The 26,544-nt window shown below is 39.7% G+C and overlaps 1 protein-coding gene across 21 annotated transcripts in view; it reads right to left on the bottom strand.

The window, feature by feature from the left end:
• The window catches only part of MYH10 (myosin heavy chain 10), a 154,464-nt gene that overhangs the window by 97,695 nt on the left and 30,225 nt on the right, over positions 1-26,544 (bottom strand). For 11 of the 21 annotated variants that reach the window (XM_063799771.1, XM_063799776.1, XM_009432770.5 and 8 more), the window contains 2 exons: positions 14,365-14,392; positions 2,523-2,625 (listed from right to left, as the gene is read on the bottom strand). In XM_063799771.1, the coding sequence (XP_063655841.1) occupies positions 2,523-2,625; positions 14,365-14,392 (131 nt within the window). Of the gene's footprint in view, positions 1-1,929; positions 1,960-2,522; positions 2,626-14,364; positions 14,393-26,544 lie in introns of all 21 variants that reach the window. The other 10 variants (XM_009432768.5, XM_009432771.5, XM_009432773.4 and 7 more) reach the window with 2 other exon arrangements.

The following is a 26,544-nucleotide window of genomic DNA, read 5'->3' as shown; positions in this document are numbered from 1 at the left end:
AAGTTCAATGTAAAATCACAAACCAGTGGTATCAAATCAACCAAAAGAAACTGTAACCTTGGAAAGTACAGACTTTTCACACTGTAACTATAACTTTAAGGCAATCATTCAAGTTGGGTGAAGAAGTCGCAGACAGGGACACCCAGCAGGGGGAGAAGTAACTTCTTGAATGGTACCCTTCCAGGGTGTGACCATTCCGTACGGTGCTGTTAAGTATTTCATGTTCCTCAGTTGTGTTGGGGAAGAAAAATTGAGAACGAGTATTCTTCTAATATTTCTAAAAACATCAGCATAGCTACTGCTTAACTACGATTAAAATCAACTTGGGAAAAGCAGCACTGAAGATTGTGTGCACAGTGGACACATGCAGTACGACATGCAAATCGGCAATGACCGGGAAGCATGGCCCAAAGAAGCTGCTGCCTTCTTTGGGAGAACCTGCTTCCCAGGGATTGATTTGACTCAAAGTAAAATCTAGGTGGGGGTAGGCATGCTACTCACATACAACAGGGATCCACTCTGTAGTTTAAAATGACATCGAAACAAAATGTTAACAACAATGATTTATGTGTTCCATAGGGAATTTGGAAAACCTAAATCTGTGTATTAATTGCTTAACATTATTTCAATAGCGACACAAGTACAAATTAAAAGGACATTTAGCAAGTACCTCTAAAGCATAAAGAAAAACTGGTTTCTGGTCCAGATTTTCCTTCTTTAATTGGCAAAGAAGCTTTTAAATACCCTACAGGATAATGATTATTTCTTTTACCCTCTTCATTTGTATCACTGGTCTATTCTGCAGCTAAAGGAGCAAAAGGACATCATAGGCCTTCATAGGTACAGTACAGCTTGGGTGGCTGGCAATCTCTTAAGAATCTTAAGTAAGATATCTTAAAATCTCAGTGTCTATGACAATTCCTTAGATATTTATGATTATTTCTTTATATTAACAGATCATTTCCATAACTCGATATTGTTTCTTGCTTTATATCAGCTTTATATCATTATGTTTGTGGAAGACCAACCAAAACCATTCCAATGCTAGGGAAAGGATTAAATCCAAGTATAGATGTCCTACTCTATCCAAGGTATCTGGCTCAGGTCTGCCCTCCTTCTCCTCCCAGGTAGTGAGAAATGGAGGTCATGCTATGATTCTTGCTTTTTTCACTGCTATGGTCTGTGGAGCTAAAAGGCAGGCATCTGATAACTAGGAAGAATAACAGTCTTCCACTACTTGCCCAGCATTAAGAAAATTGTAATTGATTTTATTTTACTTATTTATAGAGATGAGGTCTTGCTCCGTTGCCCAGGCTGGAGCACAGTTGTGTGATCATAGCTCACTGCAGCCTCAAATACCTGGGCTCAGGCCTTCTGTCTCAGCCTCCCAAACAGCTGGGACTATAGGTGCGTACCACTGTGCCCAGCTCTAATTTATTTTATATATTAAATATAATTGGGCCTTTGGTTTAAAACACATACAGGCATAAACTATGCCATGCCATAAAACTTTAACAGATCAGAAATTTGTTAGCTCTAAAGGTATAATTTTTAAAGGGGCAGCCCCAAATTCAAAATGTAGTGTAGGGCACAGAGCTAGGTTTCCATGTGTCTGGTAAGTATTAAAATAATTCCACCTAGTAAATGACATATGAAACCATAATTTATAGGCTTCATAAACATGCAGTTCAATGTCATGATAAAAGGGCAAATAAATATTAAAATTTATTGAGAAAACAAATTTAAAGCAAAACGGCATGCGCTTCTCAAGAAAGAATAAGGCTCTAAGCAATAAATTTTCAAAATTAAAATTTTTTAATGACAGATTTCACTTAGAACTAGTGGCATTTGATTCTAGCAGAGACTCAATCTACAGACAGAAATTAGTGCAAACACTTAAGACTAAGAAGCATAAAGAAGAGCACTTGCCTGGTGTTTCACTGGTTTAGGCGATTCCTGCTGTTCATTACAAACAGACAAATGCAAATGTTAGCAAGTTTGAGTCTTTGCCTAGCAGTAAGCCATTTCCAAAGCACCAAGCCAATGTGCAGTTGAGAACTGTGGAAGCTGGGTTGGCTGGCGTTCTCTCAGGCTGTATTAACTACCACTTCTGCATGTCTAAAAATTAAGGAGAACCGACATTTCTATTCTTGCCCTTTTTCTGTCATCACTTCTTCCCATATCTCTACCCTCCCCTCAAGCTGCTGTGGGTAGTAGCAAGAGGCTACTGCAAGTTCAGAAAGAACTGCTGAACAATTCTCAGCAAATCTTTGCAAGAAATTAGGCATCAAGCCACAACCATAATTCCAGTTTGCCCTGTCAGAAAACCTCTTTAACAGCAATTTCCTTGTATCCTAGCCTCTGGGGTGGAAAAAAGCATTGCTGGGTAGGTGGCGGGGAGCAGGTGGAGACAAGGGAGCTGTCAGTTATAGCAGTGTGGAGAGTAGACTGGCTTCCTTATTTTTGTTTCTGAAATTATAAAAGAAGAAGAAGATTTAAAAAACAACAGAGCAGAAACTTACAGGAATATTATGGTCCTTTCTTCCTTTATGTGAAGAAGCAACATGGGCAAGGTACTGAATAACTTTCTTTGTATTTTCTGTCTTCCCAGCACCTGACTCACCCCTGAAAGAAAGAATTAATATAGGCTGCTTTAACGAAAGCACAGCACATGCATTCCAAAATTACAACTGATAAAATTAAATTGTATTGGAACAATAATTAATAAAAATAAAGAGAATAAATAGAAAAAATAACTATCAGCAGTAGTTAGAAAAGAAAATCATCCTTGTAAGAGGTATTAAATAATAAACCCAAATAATTCTTTTTTTTCTTTGAGACAGAGTCTCACTCTGCTGCCCGGGCTGGAGTGCAGTGGCGCGATCTTGGCTCACTGCAACGTCTGTCTCCCGGCTTCAAGGAATTTTTGTGCCTCAGCCTCCTAAGTAGCTGGGATTACATGCACACACCACCATGCCCGGCTAATTCTTACATTTTTAGTAGAGATGGGGTTTCACCATGTTGGCCAGGCTGGTCTCGAACTCCTGGCCTCTAGTGATCTGCTCACCTTGGCCTTTTAAAGCACTGGGATTACGGGCCTGAGCCACTGTGCCCAGCCAACCCAAATATTTCTTGATAGATGCCAGTAAGAGGACACAGGAAAATGTTCACGACACTCTTTTTTCCCTTGGGGGTGGGGGGGTTCTACCAGAGAAGTGAAATTTATTAGAACATTCATGAAGAAAACTCCTCAGTACCATAAACATATCTGGCACTGCAAACAGAGAATCCCTAAAACAATTAAATTAATATGATTTAATCTGAAGCAGCTGAAAGAACTCTGAGATGCCTGCTGGTATTGATACTCATCTTCAAAGCCACTGAAAGCTTTCTCAGATCCCCCTCTCAGAGCAGGCTAGTGACGATTCACTTCCTGGTGCCAGTGTTGTGCCTCACAGGCTGGGTTCCCGATGGCAGGGGCTATAGCCTCATATATTTATTTATTTGTGTTTTGTTTCTTTCTTTCTTTCTTTTTTTTTTTGAGACAAAGTCTTGCTCTGTTGCCCAGGCTGGAGCGCAGTGGCATGATCTCGGCTCATTACAACCTCTGCCTCCTGGGTTCAAACAATTCTCCTGCCTCAGCTTCCCAAGTAGCTAGGACCATAGGCACACGCCACCACGCCTGGCTAAGTTTTTGTATTTTTAGTAGAGACAGGGTCTAGCCATGTTGGCTAGGCTGGTCTCAAACTCCTGACCTCAAGTGATCCACCTGCCCAGCCTGTGTTTTGTTTCTTTTTAATCCTTGTAACTTTTCCCAGTGTTGACACATAGGCAGACGTAATTTGTTGTCAAAATGAGTAAATACTATGAATTTTGTTGTGAATGAGGACAAATGCTACCATTTTAAATGATTCATATTTACAAGCAAGGCTGGCACATTTCAAAAGTTTTCATTTCTACTCACTACTAGGCTTGAAATTCAGACAAGCTGCTACACACACAGCGAGACCTGAATTACGGCCTCTGCTCAAACACTGAAGCTCCCCTAAGACGTGATCAAAGCAAACCTAACTTTACAGTCAACAAAATTTTCAATTTGGATTATAAGAAAAATTTCAATATCTAATTAATTTTTCTTAAAAAAAAACACCCCAAACTAAAAAATGTTATTATATACCTTGCCAACAAATAATCCTCTAAGCATTTAATCTAAGGATTGAAAATCTAATTTTTCGAACAAAGCTGGACTCCTTCTTGGAATTGTACTTAGAATTGCACTATTTGGGCCGGCCACAGGGGCTCATCCTGGGACTTTGGGATGCCAAGGCCGGAGAATCGCTTTAGCCCAAGAGTTCAAGATCAGCCAAGGCAGCATAATGAGACCCATATCTACAAAAAAACCACAACAAATCAGCTGGGTGTGGTAACTCCCACCTGTAGTCCCAGCTACTCAGGAGGCTGAGGTGGGAGGATCTTTCGAGCCTAGGAAGTTGAGGCTGCAGTGAGCTGTGATTGTTCCACTGCACCCCAGCCTGGGCAACAGAGCAAGACCCTGTCTAAAAAAAAAAAAAAAATTGTACTATTTGAAGTGTCCAAAACTTAAATTTTTCGGTAGTTTACTGAAAAATTACTGGTTGCATTATCTTCTTAACTCTGCACCCAGATAACCACAAACTCAACCGCAGGGAAGACTGGGTGAAGGAACCCTAGTGACCAACTGTTTGCCTCAGTAAAGAAATTTTCTTCTCTGGGCCTCAGTATCCCAAATCTGTAAAATGCAGGCATTGGATTAGATCCTTTCTAGCTCCAAGAGCTGACAATTCTAGATATAACCCACTTAATGGTTTATAAGACTATTTCCTATGTGAAGCTTATTAACCACCCCTCATGTTATCGTAACATTAGTTCCCTTCTGATTTGCCACCCTCAAGTGTTTGAATCTTAGGTACTCCAATCTACCAAACTTTTATTTTAAGGTTTCTGCCCACTATTCATGCTAAAAGAGGCCTTTCTGGCAACCAAGATTACATCAATCTGTACTCTCATTTTTATATCATCTGTATTATTAAATCCATCTGTTGTTTTCTTTTACAACTTTGATAGCTTCACTTTTTACAGCTGAATCTTCAACCTGAAAAAAATTTTATGATTTCAGGTAAGAATTTAATCTAATTGTTTCCCCTAGATGATTCAGCCCACCTCCCAATATCAATGACTGACAAAGACATTCATTCTCAGGTGATATAAAATGTTATCTTTTAGACAGGCATGGTGGCGGGCGCCTGTAATCCCAGCTACTCGGGAGGTTGAGGCAGGAGAATTGCTTGAACCTGGGAAATGGAGGTTGCAGTAAGCCAAGATCTTGCCACTGCACTCAAGCCTGGGCGACAGAGCGAGACTTCACCTGAAAAAAAAAAAAAGTTATCTTTTTCTTATTCCCCATACCTGTGGCATATTTCCAAGCCAGCACCATATTCAGTCGTTCTGAAACGTGACTAACCAGAGCACCCACCATCATCCCTCTTTTTGAAAAGAGCAAAAAGAAATCAAGTAGACTCTGAGGTTTTTTTTTTTAGGTAAACTTCAAATAGTTTTTTTCTGTTATCTCTTCCCCATCTCCCTGCCTCCCAAATAAAAAACAATAGGTAGAATTTTGAGTTAAGTGGTATCAATATTCATCTTATTTTTTTTTTTTTTTTAGGAGAAATGATGTCTTCATCCCTGTGTCTCCCAGGTATAAGTTTTGTATTTTTCTAAGTTCAAAACAAGCAAGGATCATGTTTGCCTTATTTATCCTTAAAATCATAGTGCCTAGCAGAGTTAAGTGCTTGATATAGACTGCTGAGTCAATGAATGAATGTAGGTCCTACATATTTTTAAAGTTTATTCCTAGGCTCTTTTTAATAATTTTTGTTCCTATCAATCTCTTTTCATCACCATTATATTTTCTACCTGGCTGCTATTGGCACATAGATAAGAAAATAGTTTCTATTCATTTATTCAATCACTTATTCTTTCAACAAACATTTGCAAATCAACTTCTATGCGTCAGGCATTCTTCTGAGTGCTAGGGATAGAGTGTGAATAGAGTCCATGTCCTTGTGGGGTGCAAGGTTAGAAGAACATACATAAAATAAATAAGAACAGATAAAGATTATTAGATTATAAGGATATAAGGAATGCTGCAAAAGACACTAAAAGGAAAAAGAGAAGGAAGGACAGCCCCTCCTCTAGATATGAAGGTCAAGGGAAAGGCTCTTGAAAGATGAGCAAGAACTGGCAAGTGAAGAGCTGGGGAATGTGTTCAGGAAGATGGAGAGGTACATGCAAAGACCGCAAAGCAGAAAAGAGCTTGGCATAGTCCAGGGACTGATGGCCAGGTGCCAGGATTTGATACAAATAACAATCAGGGGAGGGAGTGGAGAGAGAGACAGATGGAGCAGGAAGGGGAGGGGTGCCATGGACCCTGGAGGTCATGGTAAAGAATCTGGGTTTTATTCAAGTGTAATTTCTTAATAGCTATGACAGTGGTCTCTCTGTTTTGTTCTTAACAGTATTAGAAATACTGAGTGTTTCCATATTAATCGTGATGTTGGTTGTTGGTTTCAAAAAGATAATTTCTTATTACACCAAGAAATGGGCCTCTTTTTTAGACTGATGATGACTTGTCTCAAATATAGTTATGATTGTTACTTTCCAGCCTGGTTTGTCTCTGTGGTTTCCCAGCTAACCGCCTCAATGGACATGCTTCAACGTGTCCTTAAAGCATTTTTTCCTGCCTGTCACACTTACGCAGCCATACTTCAACAATTGCTTATGAGCTGTGCTACATTTTACATATTTCGGGTCTAAGGTAACTCTGCTATAGAAAATATGGCTTCAAAGATAGATACATTCAAAACCTTCCTGTTGAGCTCCCAAGAGGATAGATTATGGGTCTTATATTGCCCACTATAAAATGGAGATAATAGCTCCTAATACATAGGGTTGTTGAAGAAAAAATACAGCTCAACTAAAGCATATAGATGGCATTCAATAAACATTATCCATTATTGTCCACTCAAATATTCATCCACTATACATGAGGTGATTTGAATTACTAAACTTTATGAATCAATAGTTAGGACAGTGGTTAAGAACCTGAGCTACAGAATCAAAATGACCTACCTAGATTCAAATCCTTCTGCCACTCCCTAGCTATGGAGCTTTAGGCAAGTTACTCAGTTCTCTGAGGCTCAGTTTATATGCCTTTAAAATGAGACTTCATAGGACTGAGATAATGCGGGAAAGGGCCTAGCACTGTCCTCGCCCAAAGGCTCTCAATAAATGGTAGTGGTGATACCAATAGTTATGATAATGATCCATGATGATGATGATGAAGATGGTAATGGAAATTTTTAAAATCTGATTTTAATGAAGGAGGTGGCAGGATCAAAGGAGTATAAATCTTGGAAAAATAGAAAAAACAATGAGAAATGGCACATCTGTCCCAGATGGAAAAAGAGGAGGTAACTAAAAGCAGCTTGAACAAAAGCAGAGGGAAGAGAGCCAAAAAGAAAGCTCAGCAGACTTCTCTCTAAGAAAATTAAGAGACTCCTCAGAAAAGTGAACAACAGGCCAAGACCTCAAAGAGTGAGGACAAAGGGAATCTGACCTCATTTCCATCAACAAAATGAGATGTTAATGGTGAAGCAGTCTTACACTTTAAGTGGGTGGTTGTTTCACTGCTGGTCTAAGACAGGACTATGGTTAAGGGGAAAGGCTGCAGTCCCAGCATCGTGCTCTTTTGGAGAAGAAATCCTTCAAAGAGAGTGGTAGAAGTACAAAGCTAACAAGAACAAAGCAAGGAGGCTTCTAGCTGGAGGTGTCCTGCATCTGTTGAAGCACATTCGGACACAAAAGATCAGGAGTTTCTAAACATGAACATGTTTGCGTTTCCTCAATAGGTCTACAGCTTTGGCTTCTCAAAGGGATGTGCAATCCAAAACAAAACATAAAAACAACAGCCTAAAGAAGCAGTGACGCAGATCATTAATACGTGACCAATTCTGAGACCTTTGAATTCCTTCTGGACCATGGGGATTTCCCCAATGAGAAACCCCTTTTTCAGATCTTTATTGGTAAAAATATTGCTATTTTATTTTGTCTGGATATTTGTAACACTGAATTCAGCCTAGCTTCAAAAATCACCCTCTGCTTGAAGTTCTTGTTTTAGATAACCTCGATTTGAAAAACACCAGATACATATTACCCCCTATATTATCTATACCTATGCAAACATATAACATTAGTAGATGACTTCCTACAGTTTCCAAACTCTCTTTAGAGAGCAGCTTACTGGGAAGAGCAGAGATTTTGTGATCAACATAAGCTTGGACTCAAGTCTCCCCTATCGCACTGGTACTACCTCATCAGGTCTTGGATAATGTGACAGTAAATGGACATAACAGAGGTATTGCAAAGATTAACGGAGAGAACACTTCCAAAGATATGTTCACTTTCCTTGCATATTTGCCTAGAACATTTTACATTTCTATTTACAAGTTGATTTGATACTTCTTTTTCTTCCATAACATAGATGTCATCGAAAGTGAGACACACAGCTATAGCCATCTAATAATTCCCAAAGTTTTAGGACTTGAGGACATCTAAAATAGAGTCATTAGAAAAGCAAATTGACTAAATAGTTAACTAAATAATACCTTTTTTTTTTAACAAGAGGAAAGGCACACAAATTCATTTAACATGAGCGTGGGGAGAATCACAGACTGATTGCCCCCCTAAATAGTTATTCTCATATGGCAATAGGGTTTAGAGAGGCTGACAATCTGATCCAGAATCACATAGTTCATGGCGGAGCTGGGAGAAGAAAGAACACCAGAGTTCTATCTGACCACACAATGTTTTTTCAACTACATTACACTGTTGCCTTCGCTGTTTAATCAATTCTATCAATTTAGTTGCCTTAAAACTTTTAACGTATGTTATTCCTAGCAGGAATCAACTGTTCTCAATCCTGGCTGGCTGGCTATCATTACTTAATGTAATATTTGTATATAATAGATAAGATTCCTTTACAAAAACATCGACTGTCACATCTTAATAGGCCATTGTGAGGCAACCATTATTTTATAATTTTTACATTATACTCAAATATACTCAAAAGGAGAAAACCAACTTGCCTAAAGCAGTTAGAGTCATAAAATATAAACAGAGTATTCTTTAAAAGGGGGGTTTAAGAGAACAGAGTAATTTCCTCATCAAGGGTGACTGCTTTGTGAATTTTAATGCTGATGAGAAGGAAAATCAACATGAGGATTACACTGTAGCAGGATTTCACCTCCAGTTCTATGGGGGTGCAAGTGTGAAAGACCACTCTCTCCTGAGAGAGGATGCATGCAGCCTGAGTGTCTTCACCACACACGAGAATACTAGGATACTCAGATAAACAAGCATTAAACAGGCAGCTTGCAAGCGGGAGCTCACAAGGCCTGGCCTGAGTTTGCAGAAACAAAAGGTTACCTGGGGAACTATGGGCAGATAAGGCCAGAGTGTAAATTAAGAAGTATATCCTTTTGGGGGAAAAGCAAATTACAGAATAAATGACTGAAAAAGTGAAATGCTGACCTAAAGGAAGATGCTGAGGCAAAATTAATATAGAAAGTGTATTTGGGCCAAGGTTGAAGCCAGCTGCCCAGGACACACTTCAACTTGCCTTGGGCCATTTTTACAAGCAGTTTTTAAAGGACAGAGGGTACAAAGAGTGGGCTGATACAAAGCTGTGTGACAGGAATTCTCACTGGTTTACAGAGATAACATTGATTAGTGATTGGATACACACTGTTGAACCACAGGGGTGAGTTATAGTGTCTAGTGTATGGCATTTTTTGGCTACTTGGCATCAGTCTAGAGCACACTTAACAGGTGGCTTTAAGAGGTAATTATCTAGTTCAAGGAGGGAGTGAAACTGTTGTTTCCTTCCAATGCCTCTCTGGGCCTGATAATTTAAAGGGGCTTGCATTCCTCACATAAAAAGGCTTTCTTTCTCAAAAGCTTAAGGAGATGCTATCAAACTACTTAATACTGATTAAGAAATAATAATAAAACCATGTTGCACCTAGTTGTATTTATTATTTATTTACTTATTTTGAGACGGAGTTTCGCTCTTATTGCCCAGGCTGGAGTGCAATGGCGCAATCTCAGCTCACCACAACCTCCGCCTCCCGGGTTCAAGCAATTCTTCTGCTTCAGCCTCTCAAGTAGCTGAGATTATAGGCATGCACCACCATGCCCAGCCAATTTTGTATTTTTAGTAGAGACGGGGTTTCTCTATGTTGGTCAGGCTGGTTGCGAACTCCCAGCCTCAGGTGATCCGCCCACCTTGGCCTCCCAAAGTGCTGGGATTACAGGCGTGAGCCATCATGCCTGGCCTGTATTTTCTTTTGGTCGTACTACATATATATATATATGTGTGTGTGTATATTATATATATATGTGCGTGTGTACATATATGTGTGTGTATATATATGTGTGTATATATCTATATATGTGTATATATATGTGCGTGTGTGTGTGTGTGTATATATATATATAGCTACATATGGAAAGTTTGTGAAGTTGACTAAACAGTTTTTTAATAAGAGAAAAGGCATACAAATTTATTTAACATGAGCATGGGGAGAATCACAGAGTGACTGCCCCTAAATAGTTATCTTATGCAGAAAACTTAATTAGCTTGGCGGTGGACTAAGTTTATGAAGACCCCAGTCACACACACTTGGAGTACTGTATTTGGTGGATCCTCAAAGGCACCATGGAACATATAATATTTTCTTAAATCTAAGATACATTGTTTCACTTTTTCATATTTTTCAGGGCACAATGTAACTTTATAATAGACATGAACATGAAAAGCTGTTACTAAATATCAGCGGTATCTAAAAAATTTTAAACTATAATGAGGCTGAGAGAGGTGGAGGTAGGTAAGTACGGGGGGACAGGAGAAGGAACTTTCTGGGGTGATGGTATTATTGTCTACATCTTGATAACGGTTCAGGTTATACAAGGACTTAGGAAATGAATAATTAAGGTTTGTGCATTGAATTCTAAGTAAATTTTGTTTCAAAAGAAAAAGATGAAAATACTGGGCTTCAGTTAACACTATATGCTTAAGTACTTAGGGGACAGTGTACTGATGTCTATCTACAATTGAACTTGAAATGCATCAAATGAAGGGATTAATAGCCCACTAAAGTGGTATGAAAATCACTTTAAACTGAAAACATCTCAGCAGCCACGTAAGGAAACATCATCTAAACTTTAGCAGGACCCCCAGTATATGCAGCTGTCACTGACCCCTCCCAGGGAGGTTCCCAGATTGAGAAAAGCATGCCCTTTAGCACTGAACAGAGTGAACCCAGCTGTTCATCAGCATCAAATAGACCAAGAGAACCCTCCATACTTTCCCACTGAAGCCTTAAACTTCACGGGACCCTTTTGTCAGGGAGAGGATATATGCCTTTTATTTCTATAATTCCGTAAGACACTCATCACTGAGTACGCTTGTGTAAATAAGTCTTATCTTTTCTCTGTTAATCTGTCTATTGTCAGTTAACTTGCAGGTCCCCTGAACCCAAGTTGCAAGAGGAAAAGTTTTCCTCCCAACATAAACAGTATAAGAAGGACTGATGGATGACAGACAGGATAAAGCAAGTACAGTGAAATATTAACAGTAGAGTCTAGGTGGTAGACACATGGGTGCTCACTGCAAAATTCTTTCAACTGTGCTTTATGTCTGAAAATATTCATAATAAAATGGAAAAAGCAATTTAAAAAAGAATGGAAGAAAACAAACATGGTACTTGATGACTGCCCCTTTGTACCCAAGAAGAGATAAACCCAGGTGCTAGAAGACTTACCTCATAAATCCAAGTCTATTAATTGGTGACAAAGTACAAACTAAAATGGTGTCGATCATCTAATCATAAGTGCTAGCGTCTGTACTGGCCACTTTGGGTAACAAAATAAGTACTCACGAACTTTTGTTCTGTCAAACAGCAAGTCATTCCCTCCCTAAGTGCTTCCTGCTTTCAGACGTTCCCAAAAGTCTTCATCAAACCACTTCATCTAAGAGAAGGTACAAGTCTCCACCTGGTTTTGGTTGTATTCCAACACATCCATGGTGGATCAGCTAAAGTAATGGCTCCAATTGTTTCATGCCTCACTTTATGATGTTTCCCACCTGACTCATGCCATGCCTTGCCATGTCTTGCTTGGGAATGGGACAGCAGAATGTGACACAAGCAGAAACGTGAACAATGCTTACACACTGGAGCTTGCCCTCTTGCTGCTGTTGAACGCTGCTACCACGTTAAAAGCCAGGGCTAGACTGCCAGAGAAAGAGACACCAAGTGGAGAAGAAACCAAGGCACCCCCACCAACAGTCAGCCAGCCATCCCACAGTTGTCCGTAGACGCAGCAGTGAGCCTTCAATAAGAAAGCTGAGCCTGGCCCAGATCTGCAGAACTGCCCAGCTGAGCCCAATCCAACTGCTGGGAAACCTGTAGAACCGTGCTGATTTGAGCCACTAAGTTTCAGCGTGATTTGCTGTTCAGGAAAAGCTAATTTATATAACTCCTCAAGGCTAAACAATGCTAGCAAAAAATTCATATAACCAAGCCGACTGACTAACTCTCATCTCCTCAAACCTCCTATCCTGCCACTCCTCCCCTTTCTTATTAAATACCAAGTCTTCTACTTCATAGAAAAGAGAAACCATTAGATTAGAATTTTCTCAATTCACAGCTCCCCACCCCTACTTACCCGCATTGGTACTCATCTGCCTCCTTGGCCCGTCACTGGAGAAGAGTCGCGCCCCCCGCTAGGACCTCACTGTGCCCAGACACCCAACCCCTGTGCTCTGCACCTCATCACCCTCCTTGCTCTCTCAATTCTCCTTCCTGCCCAAATCCAAGCCACTCCCAAAATGTTATCTTCCTCTCATCAGCACTGAATCTCACCCACACTAAAAACACCAAAAACAAAAATCCTATTGATCTCTTACCACCACTCAACTACTCTCCACCTTCCCAAACTATCTGAAAGTAGTAGGTTCATACTTGAGTTTTCTAAAAATTGTATTTTATTTTTGACATTTTCACCTCCCCTTCATGCCTCAACTGCCACCCGGCTTCTACCTCTTCGCTATCCCCAGTCCACTCCAGCACCCTCCACTCTCTATTGCTGGGTCCAGTGGGCACGCTGCTGCTCATCTCATCCACTCAATCTGAAGTGCTGACCCCTCCCTCTGTCCCGAAATGCCTCTCTCCCCTTGACTGCTGTGCCACCACACCTTCTTGCCTCCTCATGCCCCTATGATGGGTCATTTTAGCCTTCTTTGTGGTTCTTCCTCCTCTGCCTGACCCTTGAGTGTAGGCTTTCCTCAGGATTCCACACTCTGCTTTCTCTCAACACATTCTTCTAAGGTAATCTCATTCATCGGCATGGCTTCCATCACCTTCCATGCCACTGACTCTTCAGATCTGCATTTCTAGCACAGATCTCACTCTCCTGAGCTCCAAACCCACATATCCAAGAGCCCAATGACAGCTCCACTTACATGAGCCATAGGGACCTCAAATGCAATGTGTCCTAAACCAAACTCATTATCATCCACTCCAAACCTGTTCTTCCTCCCATGTTCCCATGTCAGGAGATTTCAGCAACAAAACCTTCTCTTAGCTCCTTTTTCTTATGCATGTAAATCACCAAGTCTTGGTAAATCTGCCTCCTAAACTGAACACCGCTTAAACGCAACCACTGCTCTCTAGGTTCATAACTACTTCTATACCTGAAGTCCTCACCATCTCTTGCCTAGATAACTGAATAGCCTCCTAACTGGTCCTCTTGTTTCAACTCTTCCTCCACTCCATTTTCCACACTGCTGCCAAAGTAATCTTTCTAATGTGCAAATCTAATTGTGTCCTGTTGTGGATATTGTTTTATTCTGCTGTGAATGTTTAACACTGAGCACACAGTACAGTAGGCACTTGATAATCAGTAAATGCTTATTGAGTAAAAAGAATAAATTACTGAAACGTCCAGTAGGCCTACACTTTGACCTATGAACTAAAGATGTAAGTTTCACAGATTAACATTATAAAGTGTGTGAAAAGCCCAGACTGACAACCAACCATTAACACCAAATTTAAGCAACTTACATAATCTTAGTCTTAAAATAACTGCGAGGTTTACATCAAACTCTTAAAAATTACTGCTCTACTTCTCCCCTCCCCCCAGACAAAAATAGTTGCTCCACTTTCCAAGAAAATCAAAAACAAATCTGAACATTCAACATTTACTTACGTGCAAAGAATTGACTGGTCCTCACGATCTATAAAACAGAACAAAACAAACAAAAAAAAGAAAGTGACCATTTGCCTGGTTTAAAAATATTTGATATAATAAAGTTGCAGTAATAGCCTATAAAATATTAGTAACTACTCCTCTCAAGCCAAGTTAATGCCTCCAACCCCATTATACAGTCCTAAATCTAATCAAACCCCCTCATTATCTCCTATTATTATGCCAGAGTCTCTGGGGGTAAATAACAGTAACTCAGGCTTATGCCACACATCGTTTGCCTGGATGACTTTATATGCCTAATTAACCTTGATTCTCAAACCCTGCCGCATACAAATTCAACCGGGAAGTTTTATAAAAATGTATTTCCTGGCACTCCACCTCACTAAATCATTCAACTCTGGGAGATGGGGATTAAAAACCCTTCTTTAAATAAGCTCCCCAGGTGATTCTGACACCTGGCCAGATTTGGAAACCACGGCCTTTCAGAATGGCTTCAAGAATACCCACAACCAGAGAGGAATCATTGCTAATGTCATCTTAAAGGAGGAAAAAAAGTATTAAACGCTGAGTGGAAAGAAAGTTGAAGGAGGATAAACATCTATAAATATTGTCTCAAGTCAACATGTTTTATACACCAAATACAACAAAAGAATCTAACATGATTCTAAAGTGATTAATAATTTAAGGATCCAACTAAAATTTTCAAATAAAAAGGTGAAAATCAAACCACTATCTAGCCCATGGACAAAATTACCAGTAGAGGATGCAGAATTTCTAATCACTTATGAGTATTATTATCCCTATTTCACAGATGAGAAAATGTTCCTCAGGGAAGCTAGGTAATCCTCCCAAGTGACACGGCTACGAGGGGGCAAGGTTGCCAGGATGAGGACCCAGGCCTGTCTGCCTCTAGCACCTGTGTGTGTTCTCAACAATACAAAACAAGTTTGTCATTGCCTAGAAAGGAACTGAGCTCACAGGTCCTGGCCAAAGTAGCTTTTTTGCTGCTTGCTATGCTGTGCTTTCTTTTCCTCTGGTGGATGCCTCGGGTGCCTAAGGAGGATTTCACAGCAGTTAGGCATAAATAACTTCCATGAAAGAGAAATAAGTGCTCCGTTCACTATGTCGTATTCTTTTTTACATAATATTATTAAACAAATCCATTCATATATTCTATGTATAAACTGAGATTTACAAAGAACATAGTACTGTCCTGCTCAAGTCTAATTTCTTTTTTCTTTTTCTTTTTTTCAGACAGAGTCTCGCTCTGTTGCCCAGGCTGGAGTGCAGTGGTGTGATCTCAGCTCACTGCAACCTCCGTCTCCTCGGCTCAAGTAATCCTCCCACCTCAGCCTACTGAGTAGCTGGGACCACAGGCAGGTGCCACCATGCCCGGCTAATTTTTGTATCTTTGTAGAGACAGGGTTTTGCCATGTTGCCCAGGCTGGTCTTGAACTCCTAGGCTTAAGGGATCCACCTGCCTCGGCCTCCCACAGTGTTGGGATTACAGGTGTGAGCCATGGCACCCGGCCCTAATTTCATTCTAATAGCTCATAACCTGGTGTTATTCTTCCTTCTGGCTGCCACAGCCAACATTTATAGTACATAGTCAATGTCTGCCTCCTTTATTCATTTACTTACACAGAGATCACACTATATCCTTTCTTCCAACATACTCTTCCTAGACACAGAACCACTGGGATATCTCCTGCATGTCCCTTTGGCCTCGATCCAGCTTCACCTCCTCTAGGAATACCTTCCCAAACACTCTCCCTCAGGTTTCTCAATGTCGCTTTTTTTTTTTTTTTTTTTGAGATGGAGTCTTGCTCTATTGCCCAGGCTGGAGTGCAGTGGCACAATCTCGGCTCACTGCAAGCTCCACCTCGCGGGTTCACGCCATTCTCCTGCCTCAGTCTCCTGAGTAGCTGGGACTACAGGCGCCCGCCACCACGCCCGGCTAATTTTTTGTGTTTTTAGTAGAGACGGGGTTTCACCGTGTTAGCCAGGATGGTCTCGATCTCCCAACCTTGTGATTCACCCACCTCGGCCTCCCAAAGTGCTGGGATCACAGGCGTGAGCCACCGTGCCTGGCCAATGTTGCCTTCTTTTAAGTGTATTTTAGAATCAGACAAACAATACTGCAGTTGACTGCCCACTAGAACGCATTGCTTGAGATCCGAGACTGTCTTACTTCTTTATTCTCAGCATTAACAGCCTTGGTGAGCCACAGCTAGCTTTAATAGAGGTCTGCTGAGAGAAACCCAGTGCTAGGTGCCATGTGGGCACTGGCAAGATAATGGGGCCTGGAATCTTTTCTAGTTCTAGTTCTGCCACAAACTGTATATCTATAAATGAGGCATTTATTCCTTGCTGGCTGGTTCTTCACCTATAAACCATGATTTTACCACGTCTTTGCATATTCACTCTCAATACGAATCTTCAGACCCCCGAATTTTCCTGGTCTTAGCAATTTCTATAGAACTCCACTTTACCAAGTTGTTTGTGGCTTTTCGAAAGTAGTTTACACATTAAAGAAATCAAAGCACACAAAAATTAACCCAAATCTAATTGCCTCCTAATTCATTCAAAATGGCATTCTTCCTGCGTCTGTACATGCTATTATCAATGTCTAAAATTTGAGACCTACACTGCAGCCTGCTGCATACTTCATTCCCCCACGCTTCTTGCTATCCCACCCCCTGTCAAACAACAACAAAAAACCAAGTCTCTTCTAGCCAGACCCATCTATTTTTGTTATTTGTCTGTCTGATCTTGTATTAACTTTGGGCCTCAGTACACCAGGGATAGGCTTGCCAACCTCCCAGATTCTCTCCAACTCTGTGATCAACTCCCCACCTCTGCTTCACTGAATCCTCTCTACCCTTCAAGGATCAACTGCAGGACTACGACAGTTTCCAATGATCTTTATACTCTAAAACCCTATACATGTAACCAAACAGAGCCTTATGGTGATATTAAAGGGGGAAAAACTCACTTTCAAAAATGCAACTAGCCTTCTAAACAGTAGGGACTCATTTGATAGCTCAGTATTTTCCAAAGCACCTTCTAAAAATCACATAAGGAGGTATGCAATAAATCCGTGTTGAATCAAATCATTTTCTAAACATGAGAAAGTTTTTAAATCAATGATCTGGGCTCTTACCTAAATAAAAACTAGAAAAGAGCAAATTAAATCCAAAGTAAGGAGAAGAAAGGAAATGATAAAGAAATCAATGAAATGGAAAACAGAAAAAAGAAAAAAAATCAATGAAACCAAATGTTCCTTCTTTGAGAAGATCAATGGTATTGACAAACCTCTAGCTGAAGTAATCAGGAAAAAGGAGAAAAGGACACAAACTGCCAATATCTGTAATTTTTAAAAAGTAGTATCATTAAGAACCCATGGATATTGAAAAGATAATAAGAAAATATTAAGAATGACTTTATGACAAAATATTCAACAACTAAGATGAAAGGGATAAATTATTTAAAAGACACAACCACTAAAACTCACTCAAGAAGAAATGGTAACCTGCATAGCCTTCTATCTATTAAAGAAAATGAAATTGTAATTAAAAATCTTCTCACAAAGAAATCATAGCTCTATTAGAAAATTCTACAAAACAGGTAGGGAATAAATAACACCAATTCTATATAAACTCTTTAGAAAACTGAAGAGGAAGAAGCATTTCTCAATCCATTCTAAGAGACAAACCTTACCCTGATAATGAAATCAGAAGAAGAAAAAAAAAAAGACATTGCAATAAAAGAAAACCAAATATAAATATCACTCATAAACAAATGCTCAAAAATTCTTAACAAAATGTTAGTAAATCAAATCCAGCAATATATATATATATATATATATATATATAAAAGATGATGCACAGAAAGAACAAATGGTGTCTGTCCTGGGAGTGCAAGGCTAGTTCAACATCCCAAAGGTGAATAATCTAATTCATCATATCAACAGACTTAAAGAAGAAACACCCTCTGACCATCTGAATAGATGTAAAAAAGCGTTTGACAAAACTTAATATCCACTGATGATTTTTAAAAACTCAGCAAACTAGAAATACAAGGGAACTTCAACCTGATAAAGGTCAGTCACAAACAACCCTACAGTTAATATCCTCTTTAATAGTGAAAAACTGAATGCTATCCCTCTAAGGTCAGGGACAAGGGAAGGATATTTGTTCTCACCATTCCTACTCAACGCTACAAAGTAAGAAAACAAAATCCAAAGCATAGATTGAAAAGGAGGAAATAGCAATGTCTCTATTTGCAGAGGACATAGACAGAAAATCCCAAACAATGTACAATACACAAAAACAAACAAACAAACAAAAAAACCCTTTCAGACTAAGTTTAGCAAGGTTGCAAAAAAAAGTCAATGTATATTTTAAATATCCTATTTCTATATATTAATAATGAACAATTTGAAATTGAAATTTTGAAAGTTCCATTAAAACTAAAAAAATTAAATGTTTAGTTATACCAAGGTATATGATATACTTGGTTATAAATCTCACGAAGTATATGCAACATCTCTGTATGCTGAAAACTACAAAACACTAATGAAAGAAGTCAAAGAAGACCTATAGAGAGACAAACCGTGCTCATGGATTGGAAGACTCAATATTGCTGTTAATTCGGCCTCAACTGATCTATAGATTCAGTGCAATCCAATCAAAATGTTAGCAGGATATTTTGGGCAAAAAGCGACAAACTGATTTCTAAAATTTATACCTATGGAAAGACAAAGGAACTAAAATAAAGAATTTTTAAAAAGAACAGTGGTGGAAGACTCACACTACCTGATTTCAAGGTTTACTATAAAGCTACTGTAACTAAGCCAGTGTGATACTGGCAAAAGGAAAGACATATAGATCAAAGGAACAGAGAGTCCTGGAATAGACCTTCGTTGATTTTCCACAAAGGTACAAAGGCAATTCAATTGAGAAATAGTTGTTTCAACAAACAGTGCTAGAACAATTGAATATCCATAAGCAAAAAGATGACTCGCAACCCATACTTTGCACCATATACAAAAATTAAACCAAAATAGGTCACAGGCTGGGAGGAAAAAAATTGCAAATCACTTATCCAATAAAAGACTTATATCTAGAAAGGACAAAGAACTCTCAAAATTGAAAAATCAGAAAACTATCAAATTTTTAAAAATGATAGTAAGATTTGGACATTTCACCAAAGATATACAGATGCAAAATAAGCACATCAAAAGATGCATTAGGAAAATGCAACTTAAAACTACAGTGAGATACTACTACTCATCTATTAGAAAGACTACAATTTAATAAAGATGGACAATACCAAGGGCTAACAAGGATGGTGAACACCTGGAACTCATCTATTGCTGGTAGAAATGCAAAATGGCACAGCCACTTTAGAAAATAGTTTGGTAATTTCTTATAAAGTTAAACACACATCTACCATATGACCCAGCGATCTTACTCCTAGGTATTGACTCAAATGAAATGAAAACTTATGCTCTCACAAAAGCCTGTATACAAATGTTGACCCCTGTTATCTGTGGGGGATTGGTTCCACGACAACCCCAACCCACAGCAGATAAAAAAATCCATGGATACTCAAGTCCCTTATATAAAATGGCAGAGTATCTGCATATACCCTACACACATCCTCCCATATATTGAAACTTTATAAGTCCTGTCTAGATTACTTATAATAGTACAATGAAAATGCTATGTAAATAGTTGCTATAGTGTATTGTTTAGGGAATAATGAAAAGAACAAAAGTCTGTCTGTACATCTTCAGTACAGGTGCAACCATCCATTATTTTCCCCAATCCACAGTTGGTTGAATCTGCAAATGTGGGACCCACGAATACAGAGGGCCAACTGTACAGTGTCTTAATTGCCAAAAACTGAAAACAATCTAAATGTTCTTTACATGGTGAGTGAATAAACCATGGAATATGCATATAATGGACTATTACTCGGCACTAAAAAAGAGTGAACTACTGGTGAATGAATCTCAAATGCATTATGCTAAAAAAAGAAGCCACACTCAAAAGGTTAAAGTGTGGATGACTATAGGACATTCTCGAAACGGCAGCACTAGTGTTTATTCCTAGCGTTTATTTATTTTTGGCTACAGTAAAGGATAATGGGTGATTCATAAGAAAGCTAATGATTTTTGGACATTTTAAAACTAATCGCCTTATGAAATCGCCATTTCACTCTCCTTAATCCCTTCAGTCTGTGTGCCCTTACCCTCTTTTCGTTTTCCTCATACTACTCAATATTGTCTTTATTTGTATGCTGTCTCCCCAATAAGAACAGTTCTTTTTTTTTTTTTTTTTTTTTTTGAGACAGAGTTTTGCTCTTGTCACCCAGGCTGCAGTGCAATGGCGCGATCTCCGCTCACTGCAACCTCCGCCTCCCGGGTTCAAGTGATTCTCCTGCCTCAGCCTCCCAAGTAGCTGGGATTACAGGAATGCGCCACCACACCTGGCTAATTTTGTATTTTTAGTAGAGACAGGTTTCTCCATATTGGTCAGGCTGGTCTTGAACTCCCGACCTCAGGTGATCTGCCTGCCTTGGCCTCCCAAAGTCCTGGGATTACAGGCATGAACCACCACGCCCGGCCCAAGAACAGTTGTTTAACGGTGTCAGTGCAAGGGTTTTACCATATCTTACAGCTTCACAGGGTGGGTGAGGACGGATAGTTCCTACTGTCTATATCTCTACATCAGAAGATTCAATACAAAGATCCAAGACGACTATAAATCACTATTAAATGTTCCTTTTCCTGACATAAAATAATGCTCTTTGTCCCTGTTTTGGCTTTGAGGTCTACTTTAGGCTGAAGTGACTTTGGACTATGCTTTCTTTTTGTATGCATTTGGCTGAGGTATCTGCCCAGTCTTGTACTTTTATTATTTTGCTACTTTGAGATGTCTTTCTTGTAAATGGCATATGAGTGTATTAGGCTCTCTTTTATTTACAGGGGTGTTAAAAGTACTTATGTTTATTGTTATAAGTGCTATATTTGGTGTTACATATTTTCTGACTTTTTTTTTTTTTTTTTTTTTTTGAGATGGAGTCTCACTCTGTTACCCAAGCTGGAGTGCAGTGGCGCGATCTTGGCTCACTGAAATCTCCGCCTCCCAGGTTCAAGTGATTCTCGTGCCTCAGCCTCCTGAGCAGCTGGGATTACAGGCATGAGTTACCACGCCCAGCTAATTCTTTTCTATTTTGAGTAGAGATGGGGTTTTTGCCATGTTGGCCAGGCTGGTCTCGACTCCTGACCTCAGGTGATCCACCTGCCTCGGCCTCCCAAGCTGGGATTATGGGCGTAAGCCATTGTGCCTGGCCCATTTTCTGACTTTTTAAAGCCTTCCTTGATGTTTCTTTTATAGAATGGCTTGTTTTCCTTGCTTTTATTTCTCCTAATGTAGGAAACTTGTATCCAGTTTCGAAGTCCTTCAACTTGCTTTCTCAAGGTTCACATTTTGATGTGTAGCAACCTTATTCTTAAAATGCTTATTCTTAAAAGGGAGGGGGAGTAGGAGGGAGGGGGAGTAGGTCTACCTGTTACCCTCACAAGATCACTCAGTAGTTCTAACATCTTTTCAAGGTGGCTGCTTGCCATTTCACTGTATGGATGAGCCATCCTCTAATTAATTACTTATTGATATAATAATTGGTTGTTTCCAGTGTTTCTCAGGAAGCTACCAGAGGTTATCCTCTATCCAAAAATTTTAACAGCATATGAGATCCATAAATTAATACAACCAAGGAAAGAAGCAAAAGGAATTTCTAGATTACGTAAGGGCAAAGGCAAGTCTAAAGAAACAAGCACGAACTGGAGGAGGATAACAGGCTTTGGGAGGTGCGTCTTCAAGGGGGAAAGACCCTGAGAAATTACTTGATGCACTTGTGTCTACTGAAAGAGGATGTGTAGTTCAAATTAATGTAGGTGATTGCAAAACTACCCTAGTCCCCAAAATGGGAAAAATACTAACCACAAAGAAAACAAATTATATAAGAAAGGAAATGTAATCATAGGATAATAATTAAAATGTTGAATGTTAAAATGTAAAATGTTGATTGAACTTCTATCAGGAAGATATGGGGAGGGTTTAGATGAGTATAAAAACTCTTCTTCCATAATAGGAAGTCTAAAGATAGAAAGACAAGAAAGAAAGAAAAGAAAGGAGAAGAAAGGAAAGAAAGAGAAGAAAGGAAAGAAAGAAAAAGAATATCATAGGCTTCTTACTTATTAATATTTATATACTTATATACTTATTTATATATGTAAATATGTAAGAAGAAATTCCTAAAGAGGGAATCCAGAATAGTTAGGGTATCTCCAGTTTTATGTCTTACTCTACTGTGTATTTGTGTTTTTTAAAACTATATGTTGCCTTAATTAAAAAGTAAAACATAATTTAAGCATTCAAATTTCTTTGACAAATTCTGATCTTGATGCTATATAGTTTACTCATTTTTTTTTTTTTTTTTTTTTTTTGAGATGGAGTCTCTCACTGTCGCCTGGGCTAGAATGCAATGGTGCAATCTCAGCTCACTGCAACCTCTGCCTCCCAGGTTCAAGGGATTCTCCTTGTCTCAGCCTCCCAAGTAGCTGGGATTACAGGTGCCTGCCACCAGGCCCGGCTAATTTTTTTTTTTTGTATTTTTAGTAGAGACGGGGTTTCACCATGTGGGCCAGGCTGGTCTCGAACTCCTGACCTCATGATCCACCCGCCTCAGCCTCCCAAAGTGCTGAGATTACAGGCGTGACCCACTGTGCCCGGCCTACTCTGCATTGTTTAATGGTCTAACCCATTTAGATTACATAGGAAGTACCTAGTCCTTAAGATTTTGTTTGTTTGTTTTTGAGGCAGAGTCTCACTCTGTCACCCAGGCTGGAGTGCAGTGGGCGTGATCTCAGCTCACTGCAAGCTCTGCCTCCCGGGTTCAGGCCATTCTCCTGCCTCAGCCTCCGGAGTAGCTGGGACTACAGGCGCATGCCACCCTAGTCCTTAAGATTTGACAGACCTGACCACTAAAATTGTTTGGGCCTTGTGTCTTGAAGACATAAAGATAGATCTTCAACAACCTGTTCTATTTCTCCCATGGACGATGTTCTGGTTAAGTTTTCCACCTTATTTTGAGTCAATTTTGTCTTTGCTTATGGTGTTCTGTATACTCTTTGTCATTTCTGGTAGTTCTGTCTTCTTGATCACATTTGCCAAACATTTGTCTAGTCTGTCTTTTCGTGGGACCAGCTCTTAGTTGTACTTACCAGTTCTAGGAGAAAATGTTCTTTGTTCCAATCCACTTATCTCTTCCTACATTTTCCCTCTTGTTTTGGTTCATTTCATTGTTGTACTTTTAAGTACCTTTTTTATTATGAAATGACACACAGAAAAAAAGCAATGTACAGCTCAATAAATCAGCAAAAAATTGTCTATTATCTATTTTGCTGAATACAAACTTTAATTTGTCTATAACTCTTTCTTTCCTAATGAAAACGTTTAGAGCCATGAACTGTTTCTTAAAAGTGGCTTTTGCCATAACTCACAAAATTTTTATATGTAGCATTTTGTACCTTTTTTTTTTTTGAGACGTGGTCTGGCTCTGTTGCCCAGGCTGGAGTGCAGTGGCATGATCTCAGTTCTCTGCAACCTCCACCTCCCAGGCTCAAGCAATCTTCCCACCTCAGCCTCCTGCGTAGCTAGGACTATAGGAACATGCCACCACATCTGGCTAATTTTTTTATTTTTCGTAGAGCTGGGGGTTCACCATGTTGTCCAGGCTGGTCTTGAACTCCTGAGCTCAAGTGATCTGCCCGCCTTGGCCTCCCAAAGTCCTGAGATTACAGGCGTGAGACATGGTGCCCAAACTGTTGTAGTGATTTCTAAAGAATCTGTAAGTTTTGATTTCCTCTTTTACCAAAAGCCATATAGATGAGTGATTAATAACAAAACATTCATACTCATTAAACACACTCCCACAAACACTAACCCATTTGGAAATCTTTTTATTGCTAATATCTTGTCTTATTGCACTGTGGTCAGAGAATGTAGCCTGTGACTTCTTCTTTCAGGAACTGAGATTTTTATTGGTGGCCTGCTATATGGAATAGACACCACATTTGTAAATGTGCTTTCTGCTTGCATACATACATTTTTCAATATAAGCTTGCTAAGTTGTATTAAATCACATTCTTTAATATTCTTTTTTTCCCTACTTGATATGTCAAATTCTGAGAGAAGCATATTAAAACTCCCTCTATAACTGTGGTTCACATTCTCCTTACATTTCCAATAGCAACTGTTTTAAATATTTGATGCAATGTCAGTGATGTACATGAAAGTATTATCTGTCTCTCCTAGATGACTACATCACACTATTTCTATCTTAAACCTCCAATCTCTCCTCCCTCCTCCTCACTCTCAGCTGAAACCCTGCTTCATTTTCACAAGCTCCTGCCAGCAACCATATCTGCCTACCCATCTGCAACACTGGTTTGAAAAATCTGGCTGTAAAAGGAAGGTGGAAAGAACTAACTTTCTTATTTAAAGTAACGGGTAAAACTTTAGCTAATAGGGAAAATTTATTGCTAATGTTAGGAGCCTATAAAAAGAGAAGCAGAAGATACAGTCACAACCCAGAATAATCAACACCATGAGATTCTTAAGAAGGTTAAGAGGATGTGATCAGCATCAGAGGTGAAGGACTAGGTAAGACCAGCCTTTGACAGGAGTAGACACAAGAGAGAATGATCTGTTCATCCAGCTGGGGCAGTTTCTCTGCAGTGCCTCTGTGGAATGGGAAACAAGCCATCAGCCAGGGAGTAGAGGGGCAAGGAGGGACCCAGAGATCTGGAGCCCGCAGAGGTTTGAAATAGTCATTATGGAGAGTGGGAGGACCAAGGTAGGATTAGCAAGAGTTGAGTGTAGAATCAGGGCTCACGGTCAGGAAATTACAGTGGTATTTGTCTGTTCCATTATGTGAGCATAACTCCAGAAGCATCAGCAACCCAAGTAACAGCATTAAAAGAGACAAATATCTTGATTCATCCAGCGTGAGTTTTACCAAACAAGAATAACCAATGAACAATGGGACAAGGGAAGGGTTTAGGAAATGGGTAGAAGATGGCCATGAAATCTAAATTATACAAGGCAGAAAGTGAACGGTGTTGTTAACATAGGGGGAAAGTAAAACAAGTAATGGGCTGGGGATCCACATGAAGTCAAAGAACACATTTAGGAGATTGGACTCTCTTCTCCTAAGAAGTCCAATCTTCTTGATTGGACTACCAATATGGAAGGATGCTGCATTAGAACTTCTGAAACATTATCTGAAAAGTCAGTTAATTCTAAAAGATGGCAAAGTCTAGAGCATCACCATAGATGTTGGTGGCATAAGTGAGAGACGGAGGAATTCATATGAAGGACCTCACGATCAAGGGACTTGACTGTTCATTAAAAACTATGAAGTAACACAGGGCAATGGCAAGGCTTGAGGCAGAGACGAAACAACGTGCTGGGGCCCATGATGGAGTGAGAGAGGAACCAAGAAGAAAGCTGCTGAAAGTAATGAGTGGTGACGGAGGTGCGGCTTTTCCAAGGCAGTAAAGGAGTAATGGTTTAGCAGACACATAGACACAGTGTTAGTAAGGACACTAACCCTATCTCCCAGTGCATAGGATTTGAGTGATGGAGCACCCTTCACTAAATGGACTCATACCCCATATGTGGGGGAAAGCCAAGTCTCGGTTAAAGCTTGAAGGAAAAGAAAATATTCACTGAAGATACTAAACATACAGAAAGTTTGCACATCAGAGAGTGGGAGTTACCTAAGGCAAAAATGAAAAGGGAATATTATGGAAATGAAAACATGACTGGAAACACAGTGAATTTCATTCCAGGATTCCATGAAGATGGTGGACTCTCACGTCTTAAATTTTCATTGTGGCCTAAAAAAGTGGCCCCTGCGGGTATTGTTACAGCAAGCAAAACTTCCTTTCCATCTACCCAGGTCAACAGGGGTTGGTAGCAGTGTTGGTTGCCTGCTGCTGAATGGAAGCTAGCTGGGGTGGAACTGGGCTGGTGAGGCATCAGGAACAAAGGAAGACAAGCCACAAGGTGGTGAGCCTCACTGTGGGTACTCCTAGGTGACCTC

This window comes from Pan troglodytes, chromosome 19 (assembly GCF_028858775.2).
Source record: "Pan troglodytes isolate AG18354 chromosome 19, NHGRI_mPanTro3-v2.0_pri, whole genome shotgun sequence".
NCBI lineage: Eukaryota > Metazoa > Chordata > Mammalia > Primates > Hominidae > Pan > Pan troglodytes.
The sequence above is the reverse complement of the archived record's forward strand: the minus strand, read 5'-3'. Positions and strand labels throughout refer to the sequence as shown.